This window comes from Corvus moneduloides, chromosome 25 (genome assembly GCF_009650955.1).
Source record: "Corvus moneduloides isolate bCorMon1 chromosome 25, bCorMon1.pri, whole genome shotgun sequence".
Lineage (NCBI taxonomy): Eukaryota > Metazoa > Chordata > Aves > Passeriformes > Corvidae > Corvus > Corvus moneduloides.
The window spans coordinates 528,868-551,557 of record NC_045500.1 but is presented as its reverse complement, the minus strand read 5'-3'; the positions used below and the strand labels follow the sequence as shown (position 1 = coordinate 551,557).

Sequence of the window (22,690 nt, the reverse complement as noted above, 5' to 3'; positions counted from 1 at the left end):
ACAGTGACTCACTTGTAAGGATACTGCAGCCCTAGCTTTGAAATGCCCTGTTTATACAGCTGGGAACTGCAGCAAGACGTGTCTTACGTTCATCAAACACTCAAAATCTGTAGTGATTTACATCAACAGGGACAGCGTCAATAAGTTATGCCATGTACTCCCTTCCTTTTGTCCTTGGAACATCTCAGAAACCTGGAAAACAGGCTGTTACTGCATTCTCTGCACTGGAACAGGGAATGATGCAATTACAATTTTAGAAAACCATTTCTAAAGCACCTTTGATACACAGTGAAGGAGAAAATGGTCCTGGCAACACTAAAGGGAAAAAATGGACTAGGGCAGAGATTAGAAGGATGGTCCAGCACAAGTCAAAATGGGGAATAAAGGGATGTAACTGAAGCAACAGCAAATGTTTTATTCAGTCACAGCTCCAGTTGGAGCCTTTGGATTCTGGATATCAAAGCCTTGGGACCAGATTTTTAAAATGGGACTTGCTCGGATGAGAAACAGGATTAATCTGAAGCAGAACAAATCCATCCATCCAAGGGTTTGAACAGTCACTGTCCCAGCTCAAACCTGCCCACTGAACTGGGGGACAGCTGGGACCAAAAAAATCCTCTGCCTACGGAAAATCCCCCCGTGCTGCCTCTGCAGGCCACGGGCCCAGGACCAGTGCTGGAATGAGTCACGTCCACTCGGCACTCTCAGTGCTCCACAACAGAACATCCCACACCAAACAGCAGGAGGAAAACAGCCTCACAAAACAATAAAGGGTTTGCTGTGATGGGAACACAACCAGGACACACTCCTGGCCCTTCCCTGTGCAGCACAGCAGTGCCACCCCCCAGACTCAGGCACGTATCCTTTGCACATCACCAATTAACTGCGGGTAAAAGCCAGGAGCCCAAGGCAGCAGGGAGAAACATCAACTGCTCCAAAGGGCTCCCGGAGCGAGGAGGAACAGAAATGAAACATGACAGCACAGTGACACCATGAGCCTGATCCTTTACCCCGAAGGAAAGCTTCCTGCAGGATGACTCTGCCTGTGGAAGCCCAGGCTGTGCCCCTGCCCGTGCCAGGGGCTCCAAGGCAGGCCCTTACCGGAGTTTCTGGATGTTGGAGGCGATCCCGGACAGCCGGTATATCCCATCCACAATGCCGTGCTTCTCGATGAACTCAGTGCAGCTCTTGAGGACCTGGGGCACTGAACAACAACAGCTGGGGTTAGTGAAGTCCTAGTTCAGGCTGTGCTCTTGGCAGGTGCCATAAACTACTCCCAGCTGGGCCATGGCTTCAGTTCCTCCTTAGGGGAGAAAGCCTGTAGGAAATTTAACTTCAGGAGTTGGTGTGGAAACTGGTCAGAGGTGCTCCTGCTTTAACAAGAGAATGCCAGGATATGGATCAGGTCAAAAAAGGCCAATTCTGGCCAAACAGAGACAGTACAGGTCCCATGACAACTTGCACAGGAACTGTGGTGTGAAATCCCATCCCAGAAGAGCCTTAAAACGGAATAAATGCTATCTTTCAAATCTAGATAGGATTAACCTATCCTGCTTGGTTTAAGGAAATACAAACATCAGGGAGATGCTACTTTTGGCAGCATGGCCAGGAGAGCTTTTATAACCGATAATTTCATCCCCAATAATTTCAGCTGGATGTGGAGAGCTCCACAGCATCCCACGCTCACAGAAAGTGCAGACAGAGCGGGGCATGACAGAATGGAAAATCAGCCCAGGGGATATAATCAGGTGTCAAGTTAATATTGCAGCCGCTTCACCACCCCATTCCTTCCAGCTGGCTTCCCAGGCTCACGCACATCCAGTGCCGGGGCCGCGCGTCCATCCCTGGAAGCTCAAAGAGGAGCGAATCCTTGGATTTACAAAAGGCCATAAAACTGCCCCCAACAGAGAGAGAGCTCCTGTGAGCATCAGCAAATCTTCACAGAAAAAGCTGGGGTCCCTGTGGATCCCTGTGGATCCCTCTGCCAGCCGCCCCTTTGCAGCAGCTCCTCTGCTGATCTCAGTTTGTTCTGTAGATGCCAGGTCTGGCCAATGTGCCATGTGACACAGATTCCGAGCAGCTCATGTGGCAAATCCCCTTACCCCACGCAGCAAACGCCATCTGGCAGGCACTGCTCCCAAGGGCTGCTGCACTTGGGTGCTCCATGCTCCCCCCAGCCTCCACAAGGCTGCTTTCCCAGCCTGCAGCAAACCCTCGCAGCTGGAGGAAAGGCTCCTTTCAGACGGCTCCCTGGAAATCAGCAGGTGTATCCCAGGATAAAGGCACGTCTGCTCTGCACTGGAGCACAGGACAGGGTGAAAGCTGTAAATCCTGCAGCGTGTCAATCGCAGGCTCAGCTGGAGCAGATTAAATCCTGCACCTGGAATGCCCCAAGGCACCAAGAGACAGCCAGAACCGAGCCAGCCAGGCTCCAGAGTTACATTCCCAGGGATGTACAGCAGCTCTCACCATTTTCCAGTCAGGGGCAGGCTTTGAGACAAGCAGAGCTGTTGTACATTAAGCAAAGAGCCTTGGAAACCCAGTGCTGCTTTTCTGGGGAACGAAAACCGGTGGAGGTGAAGCCTCCTGCTACCTCGGCACTGGTGAGCTCCAAGGAGGACCACAGCTGATGGCTTCAGGAACCAACCAGACACTCTGAGCTGGGATAGGCAACAGGTTCTCACTGAACACACACCCAGAGCACGCTGGGGACACATCCATCAGTCACCCACAAGGACAGATTTGAGCAGAGCAGGTAGAACACGAGGCCCAGAATTCTCATAGTGTCTCAAAAACATTTCTGGAGGACAACACTTAAGCCTTTATGCAAAAAGATTCAACACCTCTTGAAAAAGAAAGTTTTTAAGGCTGGAAGTGGACAGGGAAGGAGTTCTATCCTACTCAAGCAGTGGCCAGAAAGGGCTGAAGTGTGCACTGTACTGCACTACAGCACTGGGAGATGAGTGGGGCCCAGATGTGAACTGTGCAGGGCAGCAGAGGTGCAACAGCTCCATCCCGTGCAGCAAAGGACGAGGACAAGGCTCTGTGTGCTGACACAGCCGGTGGTGTTTGTCCCCTGTGGGAGAAGAGCACCCCAGGCTGCCAGACACACCCGAACCAGACCCTGTGGATGTCCATGCGCACCTGCCCCACCACCACCCCTACAATGGTCACAGATCTCACCAGTGACCTGCACAGGGCTAAGCCCCCAGCAGCAGCATTTCCTGCATGCAGGAGTCCCAGAGGATCGGGCAAAGGAGTTTTACCAAGTTTTAAAGTGTTGTGGCAACATCTGCTAATGCTGCAAATCCCAAAGACCTAAATGGTCCATCCTGCAGCCACAGGAGGGGGCCCCTGGAATCAGTAGAGCCCACTGAAATAAATAAATCAAGATGCAAATAAATCAAGAAGCAAACACATCAAGAGGCAGATAAATAAACAGCACCCTCCCTGTCTGCCCCATTCCCACCAGGAAACCTGGAGTGACAGTGGGGAGCAGGGCAGGGGAGCCGAGGGCTGCAGCACCAACGCTCTGCCTCAAGTTCTCTTTTGTCATGGAAGAGCCTGGGTACAGGGAGAATAATTAATACACCCTGAAAAGATCCCCCCAGGCTTGTTCCAGGCATTTCCTCATCTGGTTACCAGGATGATCTGTTCTTAAAGCTAAATATACCATACCAGCACCAAGGATATTTTGGGGGAATTCTGCACGGTTGGAGAAGGAACCGAAATTCAAGGAGGGTTAAAATTGTACCTGAGGGCCCTTTGCTGGAGTGGTGACTTCATTTTTCAGTTTCTGAACGAAGATGACACCTGGCCATCGGGTGTGTGTTTAACCTCCCTCTGCCCTTTGAATCCCCAGCCTTTGGCTGAATACCCATTTTAGGGATGTACATCCACACATGGAGGGAACAGTGACTGTTCCCTCAGAAGGAAAAGGCAGGATGACAGGACGACAACCCAAGACTTAATTTTGCAAATGTCAAGTGTGCCCTGACCATCACCTAGAGCAGCTCCTGACACCACACTGTGACTCTGTCGGGTACCTGTGTCCATCTGCTGCAGAAATCCCTCCCCTGCAGGTGAACTTCTTGGTTCAGGAACTGATTTTGGCTTCTAGATCCCAAACCACAACCCAGGTTTGAACCAGACAGGTGATGCCTTAGGTTTTAATTTTCTTACTTTTCAAATCCTGCACTGCCCAGTGTGTAACTCTGGAGTTTCTTGGAGCCTGTTCACTTCTGCTCTCTCGTGCCAGGCAGACATAACAAAGCCTCTCTGGGCCTGCTCTCCAGGGACACCCAGGAGGCCCAAAATGTGTAAACCAAAGCCTCTAAAGGGGGGGAAGGGGGGCAAGCTTGGGGAAACGACATCATTAACTGAAGCTTTAATTGGAGAATTAACCCTGATATGCAAATGAACCAAACCTATAAAAGTGTGAAGAACTCGTGACCTGGGGTCCATGTGGGCAGTGGCCTCTGGCTCCCCAGGGGTATCTTTGAAGGCCTTTCAAATAAAAAACCCGCTTTGCTCCCTTACTCCTGTCGAGTCTCTGTTTTTAGGGGGCCTCAAGGCATCACAGGTACCTCAGCCTCATCCCAGCAGGGAACAGACACAGATTTCCTCTCGCAGGATGTAACAGCAGCAACACTAAAGTTCTGCTAATGGCAGTTAATTACTGTGGGTTCCTGCAATTACACCAGACTCGATGGCACACGTGGTTTGCATGAAGAGCCATAAAGGCCCACCTGGGCCAGCATGTGGCTCCTGGCAATGCCCAGGAGCTTTGGGAAAGGCCGGAGGAGGGAGTGAGGGAGGGAGCGAGCACAGGATGACACTCAGTGCGCTCCTGCAGCCCCATCCAGGGAACTGGGTCAGAGAATCTCTGAGCCCAGAACTGGGGCTGGGTTCTCCAGCCGAGCACACAGCCCTTTCCAGTGCCACATTCCCAGGCAAGTAACAAAAATCACTGATCCTAAGCTGGATTTTAGTCCTTTTCTGAGCTGTGGGGTCTTCAGCCAGTGAGTCCAGAAACCCTCCCTGCAGGAAGTCACTGCTTCAGCTGCAAGCAGCTCAGACCCTGCCAGGTGCTGCCTGGGAACAGCCAGCTCTGCAGTGGACACTCCTCCCATTCCAGAAACAATCACCTCTCCTCCTTCCCTCCGCTATCTCCAGTACCAGGTGGTTCCAGGAGATAAAGTGCAAAGGGCTGGAAATGTGGATGCCTCACCAAAGGGGACCCCAGCACATTTCATCATCACAGCAGCCAAAGGAATTCATTCAACTCCTTCCTGAGCATCTCTCAGCTGGTTTGAAAGGTTTATTGCATCTCCACGGGCTCGTTAACTGCTTAATTCTCTGCCATCAAGAGGAAGCAGAAGTTTTATGGTTTTCATTCTGAAAAACATTTTGATTCATCCTCACATTTCCCTTCCTATCATCTTGTTGGGTGGGGGTTTTTTTAAATCTTTTGTAATGTTCCCTCCCTGGGCTTTGGGAGGCTTGCTTGTGTTGTGTTTTATTTTATTTTCTTAGCACATTACTGGAACCAGAAGTGTTTGTTCAGCCCAGGGCACGAGGCCTCTGACCAAGCCCCCCTCTGGCACTGGCGTTTTCCCAAAACACAGCAGTGGGGTGCAGGTCCCATGGGCCAGGCCCTGGGGATGGACAATGGCCCAGAGCACCCGAAATGCTGCTCCTCACTGAATTCCACACGTAGCAAACCCACAAGGGAGCTCAGCATCCAGGAACACCGACTGCCCCCAGCTCCACCTCAGCAGAGGTGACAAGCAGCACCCAGTGCCAGCAGCCTTGGGGAGCACACTGGGTATGGGGTCCTTCTGGGTAACAGAAGGTTAAAGGCTGTTCTGAGCCACCAGGGTAGAAACTGCAACAATCAGCCACCAGATAAAACGCAGGTGGAGGAGCTCACCCCTGGCTGTCCAGGCTCCTTTGGGAACAGCTGGGAAGGACAGGCAGAGGCAGGGGAAAAGCACCCCAAGGACACCCAGCACAGCACAAACAGTGCCACTGCAGCAGCATGAGCCCCTTTCTTGGAATTCTGTGCCTGGCCCAGACTGACAACTTCCAGGCATCTGGAATTAGCCAATAAATCCCAAATCCCTTGCCATTAATGCAGGATTATGTAAAAACCTAACAAGGAATATCCTCTCTTGAAGAAAATACAGTTGTTTTTACTCCAGTAATTTCCTACTTTAACTCAATTTTAGAACCATTCAGGTTGGAAAAGACCTCTAAGATCATCAAGGCCATTTTCCAAAAAACTGTCCAAGTATTTCCTTAAAAAAAACCAAAACAGTAAAAACCCTGTAATATTTCAGCCTGTGACTTTCAAACTTCTCATTTCTGAAGCTCTTCCCTCCACCTTAGAGTGAAGGTTCCAAAAAGGTGTAAAGCAGCAGAGGAGAGAGGTTAAGGATTTTCTCTTTATTGTTCCCTGTCATACAGTATTGTACCTGCACGTGTCATTCCACAGGCGCCAGCCCCCTGCACATTCAGAAGAACATCAAACTCTAAAAGACTCTTTTCTCTGGACTTTTGTCTCATTCCTAAATCCCTGTCCTCACGTTCGAATCACCAAGAGAAATACAAGAGCAACCAGACAGACACCTTCTGTCCTTCAAGGTGCTCAAGGCCAGGTTGGACAGGGATTGGAGCACCCTGGTCTAGTGGAAGGTGTGGGGAAGGAAGGGGGTGGGACTGGGTGGGATTTGAGGTCCCTTCCAACCCAAACCAGCCTGGGATTCTGTGATTCTTCAATTCCCTGTCCCTCATTTCCAAGCCGTGAACCACATTTCAATTATCCACACTGGTGATGAGTGGTACAAAGTCCAAGCTGCCCCAGCTCCTGGTCACACACACACAGTTGTTATCTGGAGTGTGACTTTTGCACTTGGGAAGGTGCAACCACGGCAGAGTGGACCGTAACCCCTGAGCTGGGTCCCTGATCCACGCAGCGCTCGCAGAGGGATCGGCACCGGACTCTGCTTCCTCAGCCTGGAATTGGCTTTTATGGCAGCTCAGCCAGGGCTGTGCAAAAGCAAAGTGCAAAGCTCAGGCCTGGGGAACATAAATCCCCCTGGGCTGCATCAGGCAGGGCAGGTCGATAGCCATGTCTGTCAGGTCCTGGCAGATTAGCAATGTTCCCGTGGCTGTGCCAGGACAGCCTGGAACCTGAGGGCTGCCAGGGGGCCCTCACTGCCCATTATCCACGATGGAGATGTTGTACAGCCAATCCCTAGCCCAGGCTGCACCCACCAGTTCCCAGGGTTTGGGTTTAATTGGTTTTAATGCAAAATGTCACAGAATCATTCAGGTTGGAAAAGCCTCTAAGATTGAGTCCAGCTGCTCTCCCAGCACTGCCATGGCTGAACCATATCCCCAAGTGCCACAACCCCACAGCTTTTAAATCCCTGGGCAGCCTGAGCAGTTCCAATGCTTGACAACCCCTTCAGTGAAGGAATTTCTCCTAATACCCAACAATACCTCAGATTTGGCCAATGTGCTGGACCTTTTTTGTTTCAATCAATTACACTCCCTACAATAAATTGAGAGGGGGGAAATGTTCTCCCCGTGCTAAGAGCAGCAGGGTAAGAGCACAAGCAATTCCTGTACTTGACTGTGACATTGTTCCTCATGTTTGTTCCCCCCACAGCTGTAGTGTTTCGAAATGCAAATTAATTTTCAACTCCCGGCTGTCCTCAGGGTCACTCAGGCACAAAGAATTCTCCCCTCGCAGCTGCAGACAGGGTGAGAGAGAAGGGGAGAGACAAACTGGGTCTTTTTTAACAGCAAAGGCTTGTGCTCCCCGCTCAGCAACCCCAGGGATGTCCCTCCAAACAAGGCATTCTCCACAGGGATCCCATGTACCCCTTTGTAATGCTGACCCCATACCCAATAATCTCGAGTTCCAGCAGGAGGGCAGATGGTGAAGCAATAACAGTGCCTATTGTGGTTGGAAATGTGCCCAAAATAGCTCAAAACTCTCGGCCTTTGAAAGTATCGAGTTGTGTCCAGTTAGTTTGTGCAGCAGGGAACACATCTGCAGCAAGGGGAGTTCTCTACTCATCTCCATTTTGGGTCAACTATTCCCTTTTTTTCCAGGCTGCGGGATCCACCTTTGATGCCACACGAGACACTCACTGCCACATCCAGGAGGACTTCAGGCACCTAAAACACTCTGGCTTGCCACAGTTCAACATCAGAAATGTTCGGATTTGGGAAACCCAACCAAGGAACACAATAAATACAGGGGGAACACACAGGGAAATTTACTTAATTCCCATACACATTCACAACTGGATGTCACATGCCAACCTGTGCTGGCACTTGAATAAATACTATTTGATATTTATATCCCACTCCTAATCTCCCAAGTACCTCCTGGGTATTAGGAATTTACCTTGTGGCACCTTGGGGGCAGGTACAGGTTATTAGTTTGATTGTACAAGCCTGGAGATGGAATGGGAGATAACAAACAAATTCCCCAAAGCCAAAAATTTCTGGTAGAGACAGCTCAGGGCCAGAACTCTGAGTGCAGCCATGGCCATTGACTGCCCCAGTCCTCTAGAGATGGATTTTGAATTACTATATTGATTACTATAAATCAGGAAATACTGAAAGGAAACTGGTTTTGGCATGTTTGAGGCTGCCTGGTTTCAATATATTGCCAATTCAATTAAAAAAGGGACAGCAGGATGGAGGGAAGGGGATGGCTAAGATCACCTGGGAGCTCAGAGGTTGTGAAGCCACAACAGCTCCACAGAACTCCTGCCCCAGAACACTGCTTTAAAACCTCTTTCCCCCCATTTACACCATGTGTGCACAGGGCTGTGCACAACAGGGACTCAGGTGCAAGTGACAATGCTGAGACAGGCCAGCATTCCTTCAGTGCATGACAGGAAACTGTTTATAGACACACAAACACCACCGAGGCAGGCAGAGCAGGAGGATTTCCAGTGGCCCCAGTTAGGTGGCCTTGTCAGGAAACAAAGATCCACCCCTGATTTGTGAGCTGCAGCTCTGTATATAAACAGCCAAGCCCAGATATCCAGGAGAGCATTACAGAAATTACTGGATGAGTAAGGATGCATTATTTTTCCTGCTGTGCCAATGGAGAAGTTAGGATCCCCTTTTTAAAAAAACACCTGTAATAGGGTAGACAAGGTGAATCACCTCCAGACATCCCCACCTGCGTGGATTACAAGTGTAAAGGAGACAGGCCCTACTTTAAGGGACTTGCCAAAGTCACACAAGAAATGTCTCAGTAGAAAAGAGAACTGCAAACAAAAACTTTAGAACTCAGATTTGTGTCCTAATCACGAACTGCTTTAGGCATATAAATGCTTAAAAATAGAGCCAGAAGGAAAACTTGAACTGAACCTACTGGGAGGTTTGAAACTTTTCAGTTCACATCCAAACTTGTCAGCTTGGATACTCTGAAAATACCTCCTGAAAGCACAAAAAAGCCCCAAGGGTTCATTCCCAGAGTGAGCACATCTAACACAACCTCCAGCCTCATCCAGAGCCAACATTCCCTCACCCTGCTGGAACGGCCGTGGCCCACGTCACTGCTCTGAGGGAAATGTCACACGCACGTCACACACAACCAACACTTCAATAAACCTTTGTACAGGAACAAGTTGTTATTGCCTGAACAAACCCATTGATGTGGCTGCCAGCATTCAATAACAATTCCAAACATACCTGGGAATCACAGGCCAGGCTGCTGAGCTGCCACAGAACTCCATGGGAGCTGCAGGTAAAAACTGAGGATCTATTTCACATGGAAGCTCTGCAAATGTTCCAAAGTCTCTCTGAAGAGAAAATCCTTAGAGCAAAGCCAGGCCATCACGAGCAGGGATTTCCCCATGGTCATCAGAACACTGAATCCCAGAAAGGTTCAGGTTGGAAGGGACCTTAAAGCTCCCTCAGTCCCATCCCTGCCACGGACACGGACAGCAATAACAGGGAGTGGGAACTGGTTACATTTACCCTCTTGGGAGTTAAAAAAGCAAGAAAACTGGAATTACTTAATCTGTAAGACTCAGCTGTCCTGAACTCCCAATCAAAGCTTCCTTCAGGATGACAGAGATTCCAAGCCAGGCAGGCAGATTATAATGACAATTCTGAGCTGGTTGAAGGGGCTCCTCACATCAATACCAGGAGCCAAAGGGGTGACACAGACTGCCAAACCTGTGCTCAAGCTAAGGGCAACCAGGCTTTCTGAGATCCCAGCCAAGAGGCTGCCAAGACCCCATTCCTTGTGTTTGTGTTCTGGCAACAGCTCTCTCTATACCCAAATCTGCCATCAATTACCATCAGAGGCAAATACATCATCCAGCTGCAGGTAGGGGATGGCTCCAAGGGATGGATAACTACAGAGGACTCCAAACAAGCCGTGATGTCACCAGAAACCCCAGGGTGCTGCTACAGACCTTTCTGAAGAGCATCAGAACCAGCACAGGAGAATAAAAGCACCCCTGGCAAACCCTTGCTGCTCCTGCCCAGTACATAAAGGGATGCAGATGCCCTATCTGCTGTTTTCTGCTACTCTCTTCCATTTTTATTTTTTATTTAATTCTACCCACCTGTCCAAATTAATTCTGAATAAATGTGGCAAACTGGAAGAACAGGAAGGACACAGAGCAAGATCAGGCGTGTTAGTGAACTCTGTCTTTTGTAGGCATTTACATCTTCAGCAGCAAGCCAGTGCCTCTTCCTGCTGACCACACAGCGTGGGTATTTTATAAAAATATAAAAATTATGTATAGATCCTTCACTATGGGAAACTTGTCAATTAAAAATTCCATTTGTGAATATATCTTTTCCAGTGGTGGAAGCTGATGATGTATGAATGTGACAAAGGCATAAAGAGGTACAAAAAATGCCATTTGCCTTTAGCCTACAAAATCCTCTGTGGATCCAGCTGTTTGTATGATGGATTGTCTCTGGAGCTGAATCCTTGACACCACCTCACTGGGGGACCCCAGGGCTGGCCTGTGCTTCAGTCCAACTGCTAAGGGAGAAAGGGTCACTCTCAACAAGTGACAGGTGACAGGAACACTGCTGGCTTGGCAGAACAAATGGTGTCCCCATGCTCTGCAGCCCAAGCAAGCGCAGCACACGATGCCCAGCAGTGTTTGAATAAAAAGTATATTGGAAAGTAACCCCTCAGTGCTGAAGCTCAGGAGTCCCCCACTCCCAGAACGGCAAAGTGAGCTTTTTCCTGGTGAGTGCTGACCCTTCCTGCTGGGTGCTGACCCACCCTGGCCTGCGCTGACCCATCCCACCACACGGAGCCCCAGCCCTGCCTGGGCTCTCCGTGGGCATTGTGGCTCCATCCAACCCCTCGTTGATCCATCAGCGCCTCAGGACCATGCCCAGCTCGCCGAGCCCTGCCTCTCCTGCAGCCCAGCACCACGCTCCCCCTCACTCCCACCCCAGGAGCCGTGGGGAGCTCCCTGGCCAAACATTCCGAGGCAGGATCCAGGGCACAGTGCAGCTGCTGCAATGCAGCACTCCACCAGCTCCCACACTCCACAAACGTCCTCTGCCAGCACAATCCTGCTAATTGGGGTCGGGCTAAATTTAAGTTCTATTTCGTTTCTTTCAAGAGAGAAAAACTTGGGGGAAAAAAAAAGAATCTCTGCCTACAAAGGGAATAAGAACAAGGTCCCTTCAGGAGTCAGGGACTGGGGTGGATGTGCTGTATCTCTCAGCTCCATGAAATTGTGACAGGACACAGGGAATGGCTGGAGCTGTGTCAGGAGAGGTTTACACTGGTATCAGGGAAAGGTTCGTCCCCCAGAGGGTGCTGGGCACTGCCCAGGCTCCCCAGGGAATGGGCACGGCCCTGAGGCTGCCAGAGCTCCAGGAGTGTTTGGACAGCGCTGCCAGGGATGCCCAGGGTGGGATTTTCGGGTGTCTGTGCAGGGCCAGGAGCTGGACCAGATGATCCTGGTGGTCTCTCCCAGTTCAGAATACCCTGTGAAGTTGTAAAAGAAACCAGCAAGGCAGGTGGCAACTGCACCAACCCAACTGGGAGCATTTCTAAGGGTGATGGAGAAACAGCAACTCCCTGCTGAGCCTGGTCTGCTGCCAAGAGACGCTTCCCTGGCAGGGAAGTATCCCAAGCCCAGCAGGAGCCAAGAGATGAGTAAGGCACTGGATGGGATGCAGACAGGACTCTTCAAGCAGGCTCCACGGGGTGTCTGGAGCTGACTGGAGAAATATTGTGCAAACCAACATACTTGAAGGGAGCATTACAACAGGCTCTGCCAACAGAGAAATCCAAAATCCCTCGTATCAAAACTGGTTTTACTCCTGCAGGTCCCAGCCCATCATTCAGTGCTGACATGTGACAAGAGAGAAGAAAAGGACACCCTGCTGAGACTTTCACTGGAAGCAACACACCCATGCATACCCAGCCCCATGCCCAGGAGTCACGTGGCTCCCAATTCCCTCTTTTCCAAGCAGCTTGGAGCACAGATGACTTTGAAAAATAATCCTGTGATGTGCCCATGACTCAGAACCTCACCAAAGAGACCGGACAGCAATGCTCCTTCCCCTCACCTCCCAGGGCCTTTGGGGAAGGACTGCCTGGCACCTCGTGGAGGTGTAACTCCTACCCTGGAAGGGCTCCAGCACTGTTTGGCCAGCTCAGAGTGTCAGCACAAACCAAAGTGCAACTGAAAAGCAAACACACCAAACCCAACCCCCGGGACACTGCCCAGCACTCACCACAACTCCCCCCATGAATCACCAGGAACACAGGAGGGTTTTAGGGCGCACTGCTCATCCCTCACACTGTTACTGTAAACACTTGTTAAATCCTCACCTCCCTCCCTGCAGCTGCTCAGTGTTTCTGCTCAGACCCACACAGGACACTCAGGGAAATGACAAGCCACCTCCTCCCCAGGGCAGCAGCACCACCAGCCTGTTCCTGCACTCCTCTGCCTTCCCCAGACACCGTTCCCTAGGGAGAAACCTGGGCACAGCCGTATCATATCCTGATCTATAGAGCTGCAGGTTCTGTCCCGCCAGCCTGGGAGGCTCCTTCCAGCAGGGAGAGCATGGCCTTGGCACAGGACCATCCCAAAAACTCAGATAACCACGACAAATGCTCTGCTAGACCAGGACTTGGCAAGTGCTGCACGTGGAGCTTTGCAGGATGGCATCCCAGGGCTCCTGCTCCCTAACAGCAAACCAGGGCACATTCCTGCATCACTTTCCTCCTGTGCATCCCATGGCAGATTTATCCTCCTTCCGACAGCAGCTCAGCAGACCCAGAGCGAGGGATTACTTGCTGAGCCCACAGAAAGACAAGGTACTGCAGTCAGTGAAACATCTCCTCTGTGTTTGTAAACCCCCTCTGGGTGCACAGCAAACACACTCTTCTCCTGGCTAAGCAATCTGAGCCAGCTGCCTCAGCGCAGGGTTTATTACAAAAATGTTACATTTACTGCAGTTTTTGTCCTTAGCCCTTTGATTCTCTTGTTCCACTTCCCACTCACTAAAACTAAGCCCAGTTTCAGAGACTCATAACTACAGAATTGGGGCTCCTCGTGTTGTTTCTAAGCAAATTCTTGAGAATTTGTCAGCTTCACAAAGCTTCTTAGCGTAACTCCAGTTTGGTTCAATATTGCATTTTTGAGGTGCACATGATGCCTTGTCACTCACTGCAGTCACTGGGGACAGTGGCATTTACTCCTTCAGCCCTGATAAATATTTTTGGGGGTTGGACATTGACCCAACAAAACTAACATGAGCTTAAACAAATCAATGAATGTATTGGGTTCTTTTTGTTCTTCTGAACTCAGATGTTGCAGGCTGTGATCCCAAAGTGTCATCAGCAGGTGCCACACACACACTTCAGCCAGAGCGTGCTCTGAGCTCCTGGAAAAAGCACTTGATGTTCTGACTGTGAGAAGGAGCTTCTTTAATTCACCTCAGGCCCCTTTCAGTAGGCCAGCACTGCAAGAGGCTCCACGACTGAGCCACAGTAATGCTACAGGAGGAGGGAATCTTAAAATGCTGTGCACGCACAGAACTCTACTCGCAGGGACCCAGAAACGTCTCCACAAGCCCCATTCTGGGAATTACGTCACTTGGAATACAGGTCAGGGAGCTGAATCACGTGGAAAACAACAATCCTGCTGTGGGAAACGGAGCCATGCCCCTATGGGCAACACTCAAATTGGATCTGCTTCACTCCAGGGAGTTAGGAAAGGGTTATTAAACCAAGGGTGAAAGCAGCTGGTGACTCCTGAGCTGAGGGACCTCGTTAGCACAGCCCAGTCAGTGTCACCCCATTGTGTGGGGTAGTGGGGAGCGACCAGGAGAAGGACAGAGCTCCCAGAGGCTGTCAAACAAGAACCTCCAGTGGAGTTAAAGCAGTTTAGTTCAGCTCAGGATGTGTCTCTGAAGGCTACATAAACCACCCCTTGAAGCCAGGGGAAGAAGTCAGCGCAGAGGGCAGGGAAAAGCTTTGGCCATCGCTGACATGTGCCTAACGAAAACAGCCAGGAGGAGGGCTGGGGATGAGAGGGAATTCTCTCCTTCCCATTCATGAGCTCACTCTGCTGGCACAGCTCCTGCCCTCCAAGGGTGCTCCCACAGCATGCACATAAAACCAGCTCCAGAGCCACCCGGTGTGTGAATTACCTACCCCTGATGCAGCTCCACATGGGTCACTGTCTGTTCCTGACTCCAAACCATCTCTGGTGCTTTTCAAGCCCCAATAAAGATCTCTACTGGTTCCAATTAGGCTAACGAGCCTTGCCACTGGCCTGATTTCATAAGGACAAGCACACATTCTGCACCAGCTGGTAGTGAACACTTTTCTGTCAGGTGAGGGAGTGCACATAGCGGTTACCAACCAACTCAGCTGGAAAAAGAGCAAGAAATGGCTCCCTGCCCTTTGCCAGCCCTTTTTCAAAAGGCACTTGGATGAACAAGGAGTCTGAAGACTCACTGAAAACAACTTTAACAGAGAAACTCCCTTCCTGCCCCACACATCCTGTCACTTCTCCCTCTACCTGCACACAAAAGCTGGGAGACATCAGATGGACAACTCTGGCACAAAGGATCTGCTGCAAAGCCACCCAACAGATCCCATCACTGCTTTCCTGATGGCCTCAACTCCTGGGCAAACCACCAGGCTCCATTCCAGGCTGCATTCCCAAACATCCCTCGGTGTGGGCTCCCAACGGGAACAGCCCTGGCTGGGGCCCTGGGACAGCATCTGAGTGCTCTGGCTGCTCCTCAGCACTGCAGGAACCTGGGCTGGAGGTGGCACAGGGAAAGGGCAGGAAAGAGCCCGTGAAATCAGAGTTCGTGTTGGTAACAATTGTGTGATTTTTTTCTTGGAATGGAGAGGTTTTCTCCTCTGCCTCCCTGAGCTGCTGATGGGGAGAGAAAAGGGACCCAAAGGGAGACAGAATGAACAGAGAGGGAAAGTAAGCTGTGAGGAAACACAATATCCAGTTAATTCCTGTAAATTCTGTGAAATCCAAGGAAAAGGCAGATGAAGGATTTACACTGCAAATTGTGCTAGAATCATACAAAGGTACTGAGTTAGAGAATGTGGGGGTTTAACATGCCTGTTCATCAATCACTGATGCTGACATACACATAAAACTTATATACCTGCAAAAAAAATATTTATTTGAAGATGTGAAGAGGTTAAAAACCCATCTGCAGGAGTTGCAGCCACCTTCAGTGCTCCCACATCAAACCACAATGCTTCCCACGTCAAAGCACGATGTTTGCATCTTATTAGGCTCAGTTTCCCTTTCAGCCATGGATCTGTACCACGCATTTGCCCCCCAGCACGAACCCTGAACAGCTACGATCACCCTGACAAACTCCCAACAGAGGAAGAACCCAGGAGCAGGTTGTTTCTTACCGTCATGGCCAGAGTTGAGCAGGTGCTCCCCCAGGTCACAGCCAAACACCCTTTCCTTGAGGATCCCCCGCTGTTTCAGTTTCTGTTTCGTTGGGCGCGACTTCATGAATGTCCGGAGGAAGGTGATGAGCTTCCCGTGCTTCTTTGACACTGCACGAGACAGCAAAACAACCAATTCATTCCTGATCTGGCAACCACTGAGCAGAACTCGTTCTACAGAGCACGTAAGAACTGTAGTAACGTTAGTATCAATTATTTACAGGAACAGATTTTCCAAGGTTCAACACTAAGCAGAGACTTGGCTTTTGTCCCAACCCTTGGCTAGTGCAGAGTCACCAGGAGCCAGCTGGAATGGAAGGACTAACACAGAGACACATTTCTCTGCAGAGCAGCTTCAGGCGGGAGCGACCTGAAAGGCTGATGGTGGGCAGCACCTGGGAGGGCAACTTCATCTCTGGCAAAGGGAATGAGGCTCAGCTGAGAAATCTGGTAATCTGCTGTGCAAATCAGTGGGTAACCCACACACAGAAATAAAGCTTTGTGACTGGCCCTCGTTCTGCTCTGAGGCCCCTCCAGAACAAAGGGCTGACTATAATCCCTGAGGCTGAGCAGGTGTAGCTCCCTGAGAGCCCAACCTGCCCTCCCAGCACACCAGGGCCTCACCGCCCCTGCACAGGCACCACCCCAGGGCCTCAGCAATTCCCTGATCTTCTCAAGCCATCACAAAATAAAAACATAGAACCACGGAGTCACTGAGGTTGGAAAAGCCCTCCAAGACCATCGAATCCAAGCTGTGCCCAATCCCCACCTTGTCACCCTGCCCAGAGCACTGAGCGCCACATCCAGGTGTCCCTTGGACACCTCCAGGGATGGGGACTCCAGCACCCAGCCCACTGAACAGACAACTAAGGCAGCTGATTGAAGAGATGCAGTTTATCCCCTCCAGAATTAACACAAGCAGCCTCCAAAGAGAGGAGGACGTGGCTCAGGAGCCACCCTCCAACCTCCTGCTCTGTCTCTCTGGGCTGTGCTGGAGAAACTCTGGTCCCTCTGCTAAAACCACCTGCTCAGGAGTGGAGAGGAAGGCAAAGGAGAGCAGTCGGTGACAGCAGTGACCTGGCCCTGAGAGGAGAGGCCGGGCCCAGGTTGAATGGGAGCAGAACAATGCCCTGGAATGTCAATGTTCCTCCAGAGGCCCTCGGAGCCTCCCCAACAAAAGTGCCATTGTGTACACGATTTAAAAGCAGTTTAATTCAACAGAAGAGCTCTGCTGAAGGGAACAAACCACTGGGTACAAAGGGCCCTGCTTTGTGAGGAGGCCTTTGAAGCTCGAGAAGTTGTAAAGGCTCCTGCAGCAGCAATCTCCCTCCCCTGCTCCTCCCTCTCATGCCAGGCAGGAAAAACAACAACCGTGTATTCCACCTGCATTAATCCCACAAATGCTGCAATCAAATATCAGCAGAGTAACACCTTCCAAAGCAGCCAAGACCCCTGGGGACAAAGGTCCATCCCTTCAGTGTCACCTCTGCTGCCAAAAGAAATGTGAAATACAGAGAGCAGCCCTGAAACTGGGACTCAGCAAAGCAGAGATGGATGAGCACTGCTTCACTCAGGGGAGTTCTTCAACCACGGAACGTGGAAAACCTTGTCCCACGATCGTGGTTCCACCACACAGTGCTTCAGGATTTAATCCCTTCACACAGCTGAGTATTTCTCCTTCCATTTCACCAGACACTGACACGGTCCCTCTACTGATATATATAATAAACTTGATATATTTATATATATAATAAACCTGATTCCAGTGACCTTAACAAATGTGTACTGATGTGAGGAAAGCAAATTTCTCCTTCTGCACGAAGTCCCTTTAGCAGCACAACACCAAACTGATCCTCAGCACCACCTGAATACCTGAAATACTAAAATCCCCATCAAACCCCCACATCTGCATCCTTGGCAATCAAATCCAAATCATTTAACAACCACAGGAGCCTTGAGCATGACAAACTGTGGCTGTGGGGGCTTTAATTAAAGGAGTGTTTGCAGTTTGATGGGGTTTTTAATTGCACGCAATAAAGGAACAGATTGTGCTGACCTGCCAAAGTTAGGATGGGGTTTGGTTGTATCCATCATCACAGGAAAACAAGGGCTCATTTATCACCTCCTATCAGCCCAGCTCAAGGATAAATGGAGACGGTCTCATCCTGACTAGTGTGGAATTTCCAAGGTTAGCACCCTCGGGCTGCTGTGGTGACACCACTGGAGGTGAGAGACCTGAGACAGATGCTTTTACAACAGGCAAGCAGAGCACCTACTAATCCAAAAAAAGCAATCATTAATGTGCGTGTATTCATCTGAATCACTTCACACTCTGTATCCTATGTTCCTTGCTTGACAATGAAAAACAAGCCCATCAGAGAATGGATTTTAAATGGAGAAAAATGCATCCAATTCTAGTCCCAAAGAAATTCTACTACTAATGCAGATCAACAAGTGGCTTTTGGGTGTCACCTCAGCACTAAAACCAGGAAAAAAAATGCAATGGATGCACTTCCATGGTCTAAAGATGTACTTGGCTTGGTATTGGCATCACCAACCACAAAAATGACCTGAGTTTTTAAAACATAATAAATCTGCTCTGCCTTTAAGCCACTCAGTGCAGGTTAAAATAATTGTCCTGCTTTCTGCACCATTAAGCAGACTCCCACAAACTCCCTGCCACAGAGAAGTGGTGCAGCAGCCAAGGACTCTGCGAGGGCAGGTTCAGCCACTGGAAATTCCCTCATCCCCAGCCTGTGGAAGCATTTGCACGGCTCCTTGGTCACACAGAGCCTGCTCTGCTCACCCCGGATCCCTGCCTGCTCTGCAGAGCCTCTTCGAGGCTGAACCCAGCTCTGAAGGCTGTACACACACAGGAATGATTCACTCGGGCTTCTGCTGGGTGGGGGAGAGCAACAGCAAGAAAATCCAAGCAGTCATCTCCCTGCTGACAGGTTATTATGGAGAACAAAAGCAGGTAGGTGTCTGAGAGGGCTGAGCTCTGCTCCTGAGCTGTGGGAGCCACCTCCTGCAGCAGCAGCAGCAAAGGTGAGATCCCCCATCCTCTGGCATCACCGACCCTCGAACCAGCAGTGCATCCCGAGGGACTCATTCCTGCTGCATCCTGGTTGAGATGAATGCAGCACAGCAGATCCAGGCTCTGGATAACCAATGCCAAAAGCTGCCAGGAATGCTGCAGAATCCATGTTTCCTGCTCCAAAACACCCATCCCAAAGCTTTTCTGCCCCACAGGTGACAGTGACAGCAGCAGCACCAGCAGCTGTTCTGCACCCAGAATTGATGACTGCAGGAGAACCAGGGAATCAAGGCACAGGGTTTAGACCTGAAACAAATCTACAAGTGTTACAAACTAAGCAGACATGGATAAAAGAATTAACCCTTTCCTACCATTACTGTCCCACTAATAAAGCAGGGACATAATAGAGCTGACTCACTCACAGCTTGGGTCTCCACCCGAGGTGTGCATAGAAATAAATTCGGGAACCAGAATTACTTACAGACAATTTTAAATGGTTGCTGTGCTCTGAGTTACCAACTGAAAGCCGAACCAAACTAAACAAAAATTCCAACACTTATCCATATTACTTTCCACCTCAGACTTAACCACGATAAAACACTTTGTTTAGCAAGAAACAGAGACTTTCCTAGAAGGAGCAAGGGCTGCTTTTCCTCAGAAAGGCAGATTTGGCTTAACATCCTGGCCTGAAGAAGTAAACAGAAATTCTCCATCCAGTGGAGAGAGCCTGGCTGCGAAAGTCCCCAAATGAAACCCAACTGAAAAACCCCACCTGAGTCTGGACCACTTCTGAAGTTTTGCTGGCACAAATGTGTCAATTAGGAGCAAGAAAAAAATCTCTCCCCCTTTGCTGTCGTAACTGTGCTGGCCAAAGCCTTTACACAGTGGAAAGGGGGGAAGGAGAAGGAATCCTTGTGCCAGGTAGCTCATTGTGGCTTTGGGAAGCTGCCCAGTCCCTCCCCCAGGAACATTTATGGATCAGGCAGTGCTGTTGTTGTTACACCACCAGCTTGGGTGGTGCAAGTGAGGCCCCCTGACACTGGCAAAAGCTATTAAATAACCACTACTTCATTAAAAGCAGGGCTTGTTCACCCTCAGGCCCTTCACGACATGCTTTCTGCAGCTTTACTGGAGAGCTGTGCCAGCCCTCAGCTCTTCATCAGCTCCATGCTCTTGGTCAGCACAACTTGCCCTCCTGGCTTACTTCAGGAACTGCTGGAAGCCCACAGGGATCCCCTGGGATACGCTGAGGACTCCTGAGCCTTCCTCTGAGCTCAGCCCATGGTGGCACTGCTGAGTGTCCCCACACTGTTCCCTGAGGCTGAGCTGAGCCACCACTGTGACCTGGATTAGGAATAATCTGCTGCCCCTGATGCTCTTAGGGCAGAGCTGAGCCAGCCCAGGTGAGACAACTCAGAACTGACCTGCTCCCCCTGGTCCTGATCCCTCCTGTGCTCCATGGATTCATTCGGGATTCAAGTTATTTGGGATTCACAGCACAGTCCAACACCACCACGTGCATCAGCCCAAACTCCACAGGTGATGTCTGGCCATAAAATCCTTCCCAAGACCACTGCAACATTTAAGTGCTGCCAACAGAAGGAAAGGTAGGATGGCAAAGAGCACTGGCTCCTTCAGATTCCTTGGCTTTGGATCATGGAGACCAAACAGGAAGGAACCTTTTAACAAGCACAGCCTTACTGTGTCCCCAGATTTGTTCTGCTCAGCAAGAAAAACCCCGTGAGACAAAGGCTTGAAAACAAAACACAATCCAGCCAACCCTGCAGCAGGACAGCATCTCCCAGCATGTCCCAAAGGTCAGGGGACATCCAGGCAAATGGTGACCCGGCAGCAGATTCTAACCACAGAATCCCAGAGTGGTTTGGGTTGGAAGGGACCTTTAACCTCATCTTGTTCCACACTCCTGCCATGGGCACCTTCCACTAGACCAGGCTGCTCCAAGCCCCATCCAGGGCAACGGCAGCTTCCTCCAGGACACCATCCCAAACTCCCTGCCTGTTTCCCAAGCCCTCTGTCTGTTCCCTGCAGCCTCATCAGCCTTTGCCAAGGGAAAACAAGCCCCTGCTCCAAACAAACAGCACCTGTCCCATTCCCTGTTGGTAGCATGAGTATTTGGTGTTTGACAAAATCCCCTTCCCAGGGTCACAGCAACACATTTCCTGATGCAGGGTTAGCAAACTTGGGACTCTAAGAGAAAAATCTTGGAGGGTGTTTGCTGACCCCCATTCCCAGCACACGGGCAGCCTGTTTGTTTCTGTTTTTCCCAGGGACTTTACAGGTCACAGCACCCAGCTGGCCCCCGCTGTGAGGGGAGCCTGGTTCTCAGACCAAAGCAACAACACCACATGTGGCTGCAGAGCTCCACGGCCATAAACAAACTGCACTGGCAGGCACAAAATCAAGGATGCAAAAAGGTGTGGGAATGTAATAAAGAAAGGCATTACAAAACAAAAGTGAAATCCATCCTCTCTGAAGGGAGATTTACAGCAAACCAGGCAAAAATTTTTCCAGGCTATTAGTCCCTCCAGAGCCATTCTCTTCTAAAATTAAACTGCTGCGGGGAGAGAAGGAGAAGCAACAGACTCTTCTGAAGAAAGAGCAGCACCAGGAATCAGGAGATGAGAAAGTGGGGTTTTGCCACACATTTCCTGCAATCCTGATTCTGCACACTCAGGATCACACTGAAGGGTGGGAGCGGAGCGAGGTCAGCTGGGTCCCCACACAGCATCAGTTATCCCAACCCCTCCTGAAAACATCAGCCAATCTACCCGATATCCATCCCCTCACACTTGGAAAAACCCGCTCTGCAGACCCACATCTCACCGAGGAGAAGCGATGCCAAGCCAAGAACTGAGTCACATCTCCCAGTTCTCTGTCATGTTCCTTAGCAACAAGACATTTTCCTCCTTCCCTCCTGCCACAGCACATTCTATTTTGGAAGCTCATTTACACAGCCCTAAAAACCCCAAGCAGAATGTGGAACCACGCACCACCAAGCACCATCCCTTAGTCCTTGAACAGGATGCTGGGTTTGAAGAAGGACCAACCAACACAGCAATAACCTCACTAATCTCTATACTGGGCTCCTTCAGCAGGCATAAAGATTTTCAAGAGATAATTTAAAATTCCACAGATATGAGAGTCTAAAAATATCTATCTCCAATAACTTTCATAAATGTGTACTGACTGATTTGCCATAAACAAGAGCAAAATAAATGTGTGTTTTCTGATGCTGCAGCATCTCCCTTGTGCCAGGCTGCCAACAGTTAAGGTTGGGCTCTGAAGCGAAGAAATATGTTAAAGGTGATTCATTTCAGTGTCATTTGATAAAAACCATTCAAATTAACTGTGAAGACAAGAATCAGCCAAGATAAGGACAGATTTCCAGCTACCATGAGAGCCCCACACACATGGAAGAGTAAAGTAGGTCATTGATAAGAGCTGGTGCTGTTAATTTACAAAGCCCAGTAATAAGGAAGCTGCATCTCCTGCATCTGCCCAGGCTCCTGCAGCCATCCTTTGGGCAGTGTCTGGGCAATGACCTCAGCACAACTCCAGCTATTCCCCACCCCTGCCAACAGCAGCCCTTGGCTCAGGTTGGCTCCTCTTGGACAGCACAGGAACATCTGGCACCCGAGATCCACCAGCCTGGCAACTCACACAAT

At 50.1% G+C, this 22,690-nt stretch overlaps 1 protein-coding gene across 7 annotated transcripts in view; it reads right to left on the bottom strand.

The window, feature by feature from the left end:
- Positions 1-22,690, bottom strand: part of ARHGAP32 (Rho GTPase activating protein 32) — a 239,011-nt gene that overhangs the window by 21,735 nt on the left and 194,586 nt on the right. For all 7 annotated transcript variants that reach the window (XM_032133853.1, XM_032133850.1, XM_032133852.1 and 4 more), the window contains 2 exons: positions 15,929-16,078; positions 1,102-1,204 (listed from right to left, as the gene is read on the bottom strand). In XM_032133853.1, coding sequence (XP_031989744.1) covers positions 1,102-1,204; positions 15,929-16,078 — 253 coding nt within the window. The remainder of the gene's footprint in view (positions 1-1,101; positions 1,205-15,928; positions 16,079-22,690) is intronic.